Source organism: Polypterus senegalus, chromosome 6, assembly GCF_016835505.1.
Source record: "Polypterus senegalus isolate Bchr_013 chromosome 6, ASM1683550v1, whole genome shotgun sequence".
NCBI classification, from domain to species: Eukaryota; Metazoa; Chordata; class Cladistia; order Polypteriformes; family Polypteridae; genus Polypterus; species Polypterus senegalus.
In genome coordinates, this window is record NC_053159.1 from 163,973,935 (window position 1) to 163,986,345 (window position 12,411).

The window sequence follows — 12,411 nt, forward strand, 5'->3', positions numbered from 1 at the left end:
TGTTGAATCTAATTGCTTAAAGAATGATTTATTAATGTATATTGGGATGTTTTGAAATAAAAAAAGGAGCTTAGGAAGAATATTCATCTTAACAGTGTTAATTCTTCCAGCTAGTGTGAGATGAAGGGTTGACCATCTATGCAAGTCTTGTTTAATTTTTTCCATGCAGACTGCGAAATTTTGTTGATAAAGAGCTTTATGTTTACTTGTGATGTTTACCCCGAGGTATTTAAACTGTTCTGCAATGATAAAAGGTAGGGTGTCTAATCTAATATTATATGCTTGAGAATTCACTGGAAAGAGTACACTTTTATTCAGATTAATTCTGAGACCAGAGATCTTTTGAAATTCTGTGAGTGCTGCTAAGACTGCAGGCACAGAATTTTCTGGGTCCGATATATACAGTACCATGTCATCTGCATATAATGAGATTTTCTGTTCCAGTCCTTCTCTGCTAATCCCCTTTATCTGATCAGTATTTCGACAATGTATTGCCAGTGGTTCAATGGCAATGCAAACAGCAGTGGTGACAAGGGCATCCTTGTCTAGTGCCACGCTCTAGTTTAAAGTAGTCTGAGCAAATGTTGTTGATGCAAACTGAAGCTTCTGGGTTAGTATACAGTAATTTAATCCATGCACAAATGTTCGGGCCAAACCCAAACTTCTCCAATGTAGTAAAAAGGTATTTCCATTCAATCATGTCGAATGCTTTTTCTGCATCCAATGATAATAATATTTCTGGGGTGTTTGATTTAGTTGGTGAGTATATTACATTAAACAGGCGTCGAAGATTTGAAGATAAGTGTCGGCCCCTAATAAATCCAGTTTGGTCTTGTGATATTACAGAGGGGAGCACTTTCTCCATCCTTCTGGCTATGATTTTAGAGAGTATTTTAACGTCATTATTCAGAAGTGAAATTGGTCTGTATGATGCACATTGTAATAAGTCCTTATTTTGTTTTGGAAAGACAGTGATTAGTGCTTGGCGAAAGGTTTGCGGGAGAGATTGGTTATCTCTGGCTTCTGTAAATGTTGCTAATAGGAGGGGAGCTAGCTGAGCGGAGAATTTCTTGTAAAACTCTGCAGGGTAGCCATCAGGGCCTGCTGCTTTTGAGTGACTTTATAGCATCTAGTAATTCTGATAACGGCAGAGGTTTATCAAGTTCCTCCACACTAATAGCGTCTATTTGTGGTATCTGTAATGTATCCAGAAATGCATTAGATTGTGTATTGTCTTCTTTAAACTCAGTAGTATATAGGGATTTATAGTAGTCTCTGAAAGTGTGCATTATATTTTTGTGTTCGATGATTTTATCTCCATTCGTGTTAGTAATTACCGAGATTGCATTGCGCACTTCTGCTTGAGATTTTAACTCAAAGGAAAACCGATGCATATGGCACTGTACAACCAAACTGTTGTAATATGCCTGGTGACTCTGGTTATGTGAATCTGTCAAGCTATAGCAAGGGTGCAGTATTTCCATGGCAAAAGGACTGGGGTAAAATGGATGGACAAGAAAGATATCTGCCTCCAAAGGACTGTTCACAATGCAGCAACTATTAATGTTTATGTCAGGGAAAATTAAATAACATATTGGGTGGAGTTGATTGTGTGGGTCAGACACTAACATTCTACCATGTCATGTGCAAAGCACAGGAACACTATTACAAAAAAGCTTTCAACATTTACTTGAAAAGTGCCTATATGTGCTGGTGACTGTTTCAAAACCTATCACATGAAGCACGTATACTGAATCTGCATCAGTCTAGCAATGGACACTACTCTAGACATGCCTTTCCTGCTGTGATTATGTTGATATTTTGGTATTTTCTGTACATGTTTATGCTACTCATAGTAACATTTTTTGTTGTTGAAAACAATTCAACACTAGTGGCTGGCTTTTCCAGGAGTAACCATAATACTAAATAGGCAGCTATGTGAGGAGTTGTGGGGGCACGTCATTATTTGAGAGAGGGTGACAATTAGATGGCCAACTGAGTAAACAAAGGAAAAATACAAAGCCAAGATTGGACTAGCTGTGGATTAGTTAAACTTGGTACTGCTCTTTTTCACTGTTCACTAAAACATAACTTATACCCGAGTATTATCTCCTCTTAGTACCATGCTGCATTGTCTGGTCTTAATGGGCTGCTACTACGGTACTACCTCAGGTACAATGCAGGTGACCCATAATGTTCTGAGTTTTTATCTCTTTTTAATCTTCAATATTTGAACATTAATGTACTGTACTTATTTATTGTTTCTCTAAGCAAAAGAAAAATCACTAACTGTGGCATAAGTTAAACCTAATTCAATTGCTGATGGAGGAAGTCCTGGACATGTATTGGTTCAGCACATTATTACTGTACTAGAATCACCACTTAATTCATACAGATGACTTATATGACACATAAACAATTACTTACTTCTTTGGATTCTTACAATTTTAATAATAGCTGACATATGCAAAGCATGATGTTCTCACAAATGTGATGTTTATGATAAATATAAAAGCAAGCTTCATTTATCGAAACAAACATGCCAAGTAAAAAGAGAGCATAGTCTAACATTTCATTATGCTTTGAAATGTGTAGATGGCTTCAAAAGAAAGTAGGATTCAAGTTTGTACAACACTCAAAATGTTGCATGGAAGCAACAGATTTAAAAAAAATCTAACTACATTTATATACATCCTTAAGCAAACCATCTATTAATCTCTTATTCTCACCTGCAACAAATATCAAGATAACACAAGCAGTCCAGCCCAGCACCTACATAAAAACTCTAAGCTCCCATTGTATGCGCTGGCATAATGCTCAACACTGAGTTGCACAAACAGTGTTGTTTAACTGTATTGGCTATAATATAAAATTTACAATTACTGGAAGTTAATGAATTCAAGTATGTAAATTAAGAGATGGAGCACTCTACTGAAGTAACGCTATGCAGACATGCTGGGTTTTTAGGGATCTGGGAAATGGCAGGTAGATTAAAAAGTGCAGCCTCAAATGCATATTAACATAAAGAAACATTATTTACAATTCAAATATAAACACCCAAGTTTCTGTAGTATATAGAAACTTTGAATTCAGCTACCACTCAAGGCAAGGTTTTCTGATTCATCTAGACCAGGGGTTTTCACACTCGGTCCTGGGGACCCAATGTGGCTGCAGGATTTTTTTCTAACCAGTTTCTGCTTTTAATTGGAATCCTGGGCTAATTAAGTGAACTGTTATTTCCCAGATTCTGTGTTTTGGGAACAATATAGAAATTAGAAAACAAGTTTTGTGAATTCTGAAAACGTATTAAGCAGTTTATAAGGGGATATGTATTTTTTTCTTTTTAACAATATTGTCATCTTGATTTTCAATCTCTTTCCAGGTGTTCTAATTATTTAATTAATCTGTTATTTACTAATTAGTGGGTCTGACGCTGAAGTAGTTGCAGCCTTTCACGATTCAGTGTTGTGTGCCTGGGTGTCTGCTCTGCTCATTTTTAATTGTCATTATAAATATTCAATGAAGGGAGGAAACTGCACAGAGAAAAGGGAAAATATAATGAAATCGACAAACATTTAAAAAAATAAAAATGGAAATATTTCTAAATGTAAAAATCATGCTGCTATACTTTTTTGAATGTAGAATAAGAGAAGAGGAAAAAAAATACCAGCTAATTAATTGAGATCATGGTTATCCATTGTTGTCACCGATTATGAATCTGGCTGGAACAAAAACTTAGGAGGAGCCACAGTGGGTCCTCAGGACCGAGATTGAAAACCCCTGACCTAGGCTTTACAGTATTATAGCATTTAATGGTTATGTATTTTTTTTCTATACCTACATGTGATATTATGGCAAATGGCCCCAGGTACAGTGCTATCACAATCATCAGCTTTCCAGAAACCATCTGTATCCAGATACACGCAGTCTCCTGTGGATATTATGTCATAATCTGGCCAGCGACTAAATATAGAATGACTATTGTCTGACCAGCGGAAATGAAGCCCATCCTGGTAAGAAAAAAAAAAAAATACTTAGTAAGGAAAAAAAATAATTACTTAATGACTGTATTACAGAAAAATAAAACCAATTTAGATAACAGTGGTCTTAATTAATATAATTCAATTTGATTTAAAAAAGAGGTACATACATCTTCACTGTAGAATCCAATCCATGATGGCTGGGAGTAGTTTTTCACGTTTACACTTAAGAACGCTTGCTGATAGGTATTGGTCACTGAAGCAAGTTCCATCTTTTCAGCTCTGCATAACTCCCGAGCTTCAAACCAAGTCATGTTTTTAGCAATGAATTTGTACTGATGACTTTGAAATTCCAGAGTGGTATTCAGAGCTTCTATTTGGCGTGGTTTACCTAAAAACCCATAGAGAATAATCTTTAACTTATAATGCTGTGGATTTAATATCCATCCATCCATTATCCAACCCGCTATATCCCAACTACAGGTTCACGGGGGTCTGCTGGAGCCAATCCCAGCCAACACTGGGCACAAGGCAGGAAACAAACCCCAGGCAGGGCACCATTCCACCGCAGGGGCACGAATGCACACGCACACACACACCCACACACCAAGCACACACTAGGGACAATTTAGAAACACCAATGCACCTAAACTGCATGTCTTTGGACCGTGGGAGGAAACCCATGCAGACACGGGGAGAACATGCAAACTCCATGCAGGGAGGACCTGGGAAGTGAACCCAGGTCTCCTTATTGCGAGGCAGCAGCGCTACCCACCGCACCACCTGGATTTAATTTAATGAACTATTAAACATATGGGACATATTAATCTGAGCATTATTTACATTTACTTATTTGACATGTTTATCTAAGGTGACTGGGTTCCATTTACTGTAGACTGTGCTCTGAATATTTTCAGAAGCAGAAGGCTAGGTAATATATTATCAACAAAGTAATCCACACTTAGGCCTTGTTCACACGGGCGTTAAAATCAAGCGTTTTTTTGCGTTCGTAGCGTCCGGTGAGCGCGACCAAGCGGCGAGTGTTTTCTACACGTAGGAGTCAATGAGAGTGTTCACACGGGCTTTGGTGACGGCGCTTGTCCGCAGCAGCGTTTATACGGCATCAAAAAAACGTTGCATGCAGCTTTTTCTTGGTGTTCAAAACCCAACGAACGCAAGGAAACCGCTTCTAGTTCATTTTCTGCACGTTTATTTTACGCTTCGGAGGACCGGATATATATTTTCATATTGCTTATTTTATTTTATTGTCTCATGTAATTTGTAAACCATGAACCTATTAATTTATGTTCTAATATAATATTTGATAACGATTATGTAGGGGGGGCAATCCATGGCGGGGGTCATTTCAGTGCATAATACCGTTGTAAGTGCACACTCGACTACTGTTTCCTTACCTCAAAGTGACAAGTAGTCTCTCTTCGGGGCTAACACCAAGTTGCATATTGGTTGATCGGCGTGCAATGTGGCATTGCACCAGCTGCAGCAGACAATCAAAAGTGCAAACCGACATCCGACAGTAATTAAAAAACTTGCGCGGAAATTTTTGCATTTCTTCATAAAGCACAAAAAAACTTCCTTTAACCTGACGTTGTGCAGTCAGAGGATGAACCCAGTAGCGGCGGCGATTTTTTCTCTCCCTACGTCGCTGTATTACGAGTATTTTTAAAACAAGAAGATTAATATCTAACATAGCAAAATGGTCCATATTGAAAAGAGGCACCTCAAATAAAACGACAAGGGCTTTCATATCCAGTTCCCGACACTGCCTCCACTGGTTAACACACAAACTACAATTTGGGCTGCAGGCTGGCATTAGACAGAGACAGACGAACGCCGGTGTAGAAGTCTATCGATCGCCACCACAAAATGCAACATAACGCCCGTGTGAACAAGGCCTAAATGACTCTTGGAGAGTTTATGCTGATTAAAATACAATCTTTATAACAATATTCTCAAAAATGCACATAAAATCTCTCAAAAATACACATAAGGCATCTTATTTTTCTTCTTTCAGCTGCTCCTGTTAGGGGCTGCCACAGCAGATCATTTTCTTCCATATCTTTCTGTCCTCTACATCTTGCTCTGTTACACCCATCACCTGAATGTCCTCTCTCAACACATCCATAAACCTTCTCTTTGGCCTTCCTCTTTTCCTCTTGCCTGGCAGCTCTATTCTTAGCATCCTCTTCCCAATATACCCAGCATCTCTCCTCTGTACATGTCCAAACCAATGCAATCTCGTCTCTCTGACTTTGTCTCCCAACCTGAACTGACCCTTTAATGTACTCATTTCTAATCCTGTCCATCCTCGTCACACCCAATGGAAATCTTAGCATCTTTAACTCTGCCACCTCCAGCTCTGTCTCCTGCTATTTGGTCAGTACCACTGTCTCCAACCCATATAGCATAGCTGGTCTCACTACCGTCCTATAGACCTTCCCCCTTTCACTATTGCTGATAACCGTCTGTCACAAATTACACCTGACACTCTTCTCCACCCATTCCACCCTGCCTGCACTCTCCTTTTCACCTCTCTTCCACAATCCATGTTACTTTGTACTGTTGATCCCAAGTATTTAAACTTATCCACCTTCGCCAACTCTATTCCCTGCATCCTCACCATTCCACTGACCTTCCTCTCATTCACACACATGTATTCTGAAGGTCACAACAAGCAAAAGCAGATACAACTATCATGGTTATGTTTTTATTGAAGGATCTATTTTGAAGATTATAAATAGAATACAAAATTCAAGCTAATTTACAATACAAGCAGAAATTGAATTAAAACGATTAAAGAATGTATTTTACCTCTAGAATTAATATGAATAAGGGGTATTCCCAACGAAACAGGCCTAACACCTTCTGAGATAATAATAGGAGGAACAGTATAACAGCCAGCATCCATCCATCCATCCATTATCCAACCTGCTATATCCTAACAATGGGTCACGGGGGTCTGCTGGAGCCAATCCCAGTCAACACAAGGCGCAAGGCAAGAACAAACACCAGACAGGCGGCCAGCCCACCACAGACAGCTTGCATCTCTCCTTCTTTATGGAATCCATAAGAAACTACAAACTACTAATTAGCAGTTAATTGAGGCAGTGTTGAACTGCAAGCAACACTGCTATTTTAGCATCTCACTGTGTGGCCCTAATCTAAGGTTCTTCTCCTGCGAGTGCTTCAGGTGTAGGAAAGTGTAAGCAGCTGTGCAATATTTTAAGTGACTTTAGATACCATCATTATTTATTTAAATGCATATTATTCTTATGATGGTCTTAATAACCAATAGCTACAATGGTAAAACACATTTACCATTACTTAATTATTTTATGTTGCAAATGTTGCAAAATGTGAAATATCCCGAAGTAGTTTTATTTTATAAAGATAAAAAAAATACCTCCAAGACTCTGACACAGCAAAACAAAGTGACTGTCATCACAAGAAGAAAAATTCCAGGTACCAACAAAGGAAGACAGGGGATCATTAAGAACATAGGCACATTGCTTCAGGCTACTTTCTTCGAAAAATGAAAATTTCTGAAAAATAAAGGCAATTAAAAGATTCCTTTGTAAACATTCTGTCAATACATAAATCTCTTAAAGTGTTTACTTGCTAAAAACACTACATAACATTAGAATACAAAAATATTAATAGACCAAAAAGTACCATTAGTTTATAATTGCATTCTTGAAACTTTGTATTTTATCAGTGTTTATTTGTGGTTATTCCAATAGTATATACTGTTTTCATGAGCAAATGCAGAATTACTGTTCAGATAGTTGGCTTGTTTTTCTTGGGTGACCTGCATAGTACTGTATAGATACAGTGGGATGCAAAAGTTTGGGCAACCTTGTTAATAGTCATTATTTTCCAGTATAAATCGTTGGTTGTTACGATAAAAAATGTCAGTTAAATATATCATATAGGAGACACACACTGTGATATTTGAGAAGTGAAATGAAGTTTATTGGATTTACAGAAAGTGTGCAATAATTGTTCAAACAAAATCAGGCAGGTGCATATATTTGGGCACCGTTGTCATTTTATTGATTCCAAAACTTTTAGAACTAATTATTGGAACTCAAATTGGCTTGGTAAGCTTAGTGACCCCTGACCTACATACACAGGTGAATCATATAATGAGAAAGAGTATTTAAGGGGGTCAATGTAAGTTTCCCTCCTCCTTTAATTTTATCTGAAGAGTAGCAACATGGGGGTCACAAAACAACTCTCAAATGACCTGAAGACAAAGACTGTTCACCATCATGGTTTAGGGGAAGGATACAGAAAGCTGTCCCAGAGATTTAAGTGGTCTGTTTCCACAGTTAGGAACATAATGAGGAAATGGAAGACCACAGGCTCAGTTCAAGTTAAGGCTCGAAGTGGCAGACCAAGAAAGATTTCAGATAGACAGAAGCGACGAATGGTGAGAACAGTCAGAGTCAACCCACAGACCAGTTCCAAAGACCTACAACATCATCTTGCAGCAGATGGAGAGTCACTGTGCATCGTTCAACCATTCGGCGCACTTTACACAAGGAGATGCTGTATGCGAGAGTGATGCAGAGGAAGCCTTTTCTCCGCCCACAGCACAAACAGAGCCGCTTGAGGTATGCTCAAGCACATTTGGACAAGCCAGCTTCATTTTGGAATAAGGTGCTGTGGACTGATGAAACTAAAATTGAGTTATTTGGGCATAACAAGGGGCGTTATGCATGGAGGAAAAAGAACACAGCATTCCAAGAAAAACACCTGCTACCTACAGTAAAATATGGTGGTGGTTCCATCATACTGTGGGGCTGTGTGGCCAGTGCAGGGACTGGGAATCTTGTCAAAGTTGAGGGACGCATGGATTCCACTCAGTATCAGCAGATTCTGGAGACCAATGTCCAGGAATCAGTGACAAAGCTGAAGCTGCGCCGGGGCTGGATCTTTCAACAAGACAACAACCCGAAACACTGCTCAAAATCCACTAAAGCATTCATGCAGACGAACAAGTACAACGTTCTGGAATGGCCATCTCAGTCCCCAGACCTAAATATAATTGAAAATCTGTGGTGCGAGTTAAAGAGAGCTGTCCATGCTCGGAAGCCATCAAACCTGAATGAACTAGAGATGTTTTGTAAAGAGGAATGTTCCAAAATACCTTCAACCACAATCCAGACTCTCATTGGAATCTACAGGAAGCGTTTAGAGGCTGTAATTTCTGCAAAAGGCGGATCTACTAAATATTGATTTCATTTCTTTTTTGTGGTGCCTAAATTTATGCACCTGCCTGATTTTGTTTGAACAATTATTGCACACTTTCTGTAAATCCAATAAACTTCATTTCACTTCTCAAATATCACTGTGTGTGTCTCCTATATGATATATTTAACTGACATTTTTTATCATAACAACCAACGATTTATACAGGAAAATAATGACTATTAACAAGGTTGCCCAAACTTTTGCGTCCCACTGTATGATTCAACAAATAATCTGCTCTGTTTAGCCTAAAATCGTAAAGTGAATGTGTCATGGAATTCAGATGTAAGATTAATAAACAGTAAAACTATATGCAGAAGATAAATAAAATTCTATTTCTTCAAGATAAATCTTAACTTAATGTAAAATTATTTTTACAGACTAATAAACAACTTATGAAATTTACTCAAATCACTTAAATAGTTTAAGAAGTGTTATTTTGAAAATTTTACCAAGACTTTTTTAATGAAAACCAATTACATTATTAGATAGTCATTCACTAATGAACTGTATGCAAGGCAATTTTCCATTTTTATGATAAGCTAATTAGACTGTGCAGCACAGCACAGCAAACTGGGTGCTCTTGAATTCCATGGTCACTGTAATATCGGACCTGTGTGAATTCTTCTAGTTCTTTCTTTTTTGTATAAATTTACTATGCTCTCACCCATTTTCTCTATTTAAAGTATCAAACAGCATGACAATCTTAAATTGTACTTAACACTAGAATTACCAGAGCCTACGAAAAAACTCGTAATTCCGTCCCACCTTAAATTGCTTCTTAAATCCCTTCACACCTTTCCGCCATGTCCTTTGTCCTCTAAATGTGCTGATAAAAAGAAGCTAGGAGCAGCTGGCTATTCCATCCCCCCACCAATTTAGAACGTGCACGAACTTCTTCCAGCTCATGCCTTGATTGAGTATCTGGGAGTGGAGTTTTAGAGTGGAAATAATAGATCGTTATGCATTTCATGTCTGTTCCGTTTCTACAGTAATCTGTGTAAACACATTGTTAAAACAGAAATGTTTTTTATATTCTAGTAGTAGATGACAAAATGTAGGCATAAACTATATAATGTATGAAGCCTGAAGTCCAAATATCAAAGAAAAAGGTACAAATATAACACAACAATTGTGCCTTTATTCAAAAATATAACTGCAGAAACAAAAAGCTGCCTTAACATACGACATTGACAGCTGCTTATTGTAATTCCCTCCGTGGCTCAATAGAATCAGTTCCTGTTTGGGAATCAAAAGGTTGCGAGTTCGATCCTGCACCACTCCGTTTTGAGAAGTAAACTGCTCTTAGTCTTACTATTTTAGAATAAAAGCATACATTTGATTTCGGTCTGTAACAGCCGGTGCAGTTTATGATCCTTGTAAAGGTTAGCTTTGTTTTTTTTATTCACTTTTCATTCCCTCAGTCGCGTTCAGAATCAATCCATACAACCCCATCTGACACGACTGTTTTCACATAAAGACGCGCTATAGCTCTGCAGTGTACCACGATGCATACCCAAAAAGGGTTCTGACACACAAACGCTGGCGAAGCTGCCTTCTTCGTATCTCACCATCACTCGATTTTCTTTTTATTCAGTTTTATTGAGTGTTCCTGCCAGTCCCCGCATGTTGCTGTATGCTGTTTCTTTTGTACTCCAGGACATGCAGAGGAGAGAATGGTAAAGAACAGTAACTTCGGCGCTATATGCAATAATCAGACACTCCCCATCTGCCCGTTGTTTTGTTATACTTTTACACCAACATATGTTCCTGTGTTTGAGCATGCTCAAAAAATACACGTGTAATGCAAAGAAAAGTACATGCAGACACTTCATTTCGCAAACAAAACAAGTGCACTTTTATTCAAGACTACCTGTATAACCGAAGAAAAAAGAAAGCAAGTTACAGTAGGCGATTACGACAGCTTGCATGGTGCAATGCTAAGAAGTGCTGATTTCCATTCCGTGCTATATAAAATCATCACATTCAAATATAAACAGTTCCCAGACAACCAAGGACCGTCCTTCCTACATTTACGACACGTGTACTTGTTGCAGTGCACACACCTCTCTGTGCTATGGTTCCTATTACACTGAATGAGCACCTGACACTGTACTTTCTTCCCTGGGGGAAGGTCCCACATCAGAGAATTTCCAGTTCCTGCATAAATTCACACTCGATCTGACGCTGTTCGTTTTCAAATAATATTGCATTAGTTACTTTTCGTGGCATTACACGTGTATTTTTTGAGCATGCCCATTTGAGTATGCTCAAACACAGGAACATATGTTGGTGTAAAAGTATAACAAAACAACGGACAGATGGGGAGTGTCTGATTATTGCATATAGCGCCGAAGTTACTGCTCTTACCATTCTCCTCTGCATGTCCTGGAGTACAAAAGAAACAGCATACAGCAACAGGCGGGGACTGGCAGGAACACTCAATAAAACTGAATAAAAAGAAAATCAAGTTACGGTGAGATACGAAGAAGGCAGCTTCGCCAGCGTTTGTACGTCAGAACCCTTTTTTTGGTATGCATTGTGGTACACTGCAGAGCTATAGCGCGTCTTTATGTGAAAACAGCCGTGTCAGATGGGGTTGTATGGATTGATTCTGAACGCGACTGAGGGAATGAAAAGTGAATTAAAAAAAAAAAAAAAAAAGCTAACTTTTAGAAGGATCATAAACTGCACCGGCTGTTACAGACTGAAATCAAATGTATGCTTTTATTCTAAAATAGTAAGACTAAGAGCAGTTTACTTCTCAAAACGAAGTGGTGCAGGATCAAACTCGCGACCTTTTGATTCCCAAACGGGAACTGATTCTATTGAACCACGGAGGGAATTACAATAAGTAGCTGTCAATGTCGTATGTTAAGGCGGCATATTGTTTCTGCAGTTATATTTTTGAATAAAAGCGCAATTGTTGTGTTATATTTGTACCTTTTTCTTTGATATTTGGACTTCAGGCTTCATACATTATATAGTTTATGCCTACATTTTGTCATCTACTACTAGAATATAAAAAACATTTCTGTTTTAACAATGTGTTTACACAGATTACTGTAGAAACGGAACAGACATGAAATGCATAACGATCTATTATTTCCACTCTAAAACTCCACTTCACTCCCAGACACTCAATCAAGGCATGAGC

The 12,411-nt window shown here is 38.2% G+C and overlaps 1 protein-coding gene across 1 annotated transcript in view; it reads right to left on the reverse strand.

Moving 5' to 3' along the window:
- Positions 1-12,411, reverse strand: part of ly75 (lymphocyte antigen 75) — a 209,950-nt gene that overhangs the window by 35,901 nt on the left and 161,638 nt on the right. Inside the window, exons 24-26 of the mRNA XM_039757470.1 lie at positions 7,405-7,543; positions 4,151-4,371; positions 3,842-4,010 (exon numbers count right to left, since the gene is read on the reverse strand). Coding sequence (XP_039613404.1) covers positions 3,842-4,010; positions 4,151-4,371; positions 7,405-7,543 — 529 coding nt within the window. The remainder of the gene's footprint in view (positions 1-3,841; positions 4,011-4,150; positions 4,372-7,404; positions 7,544-12,411) is intronic.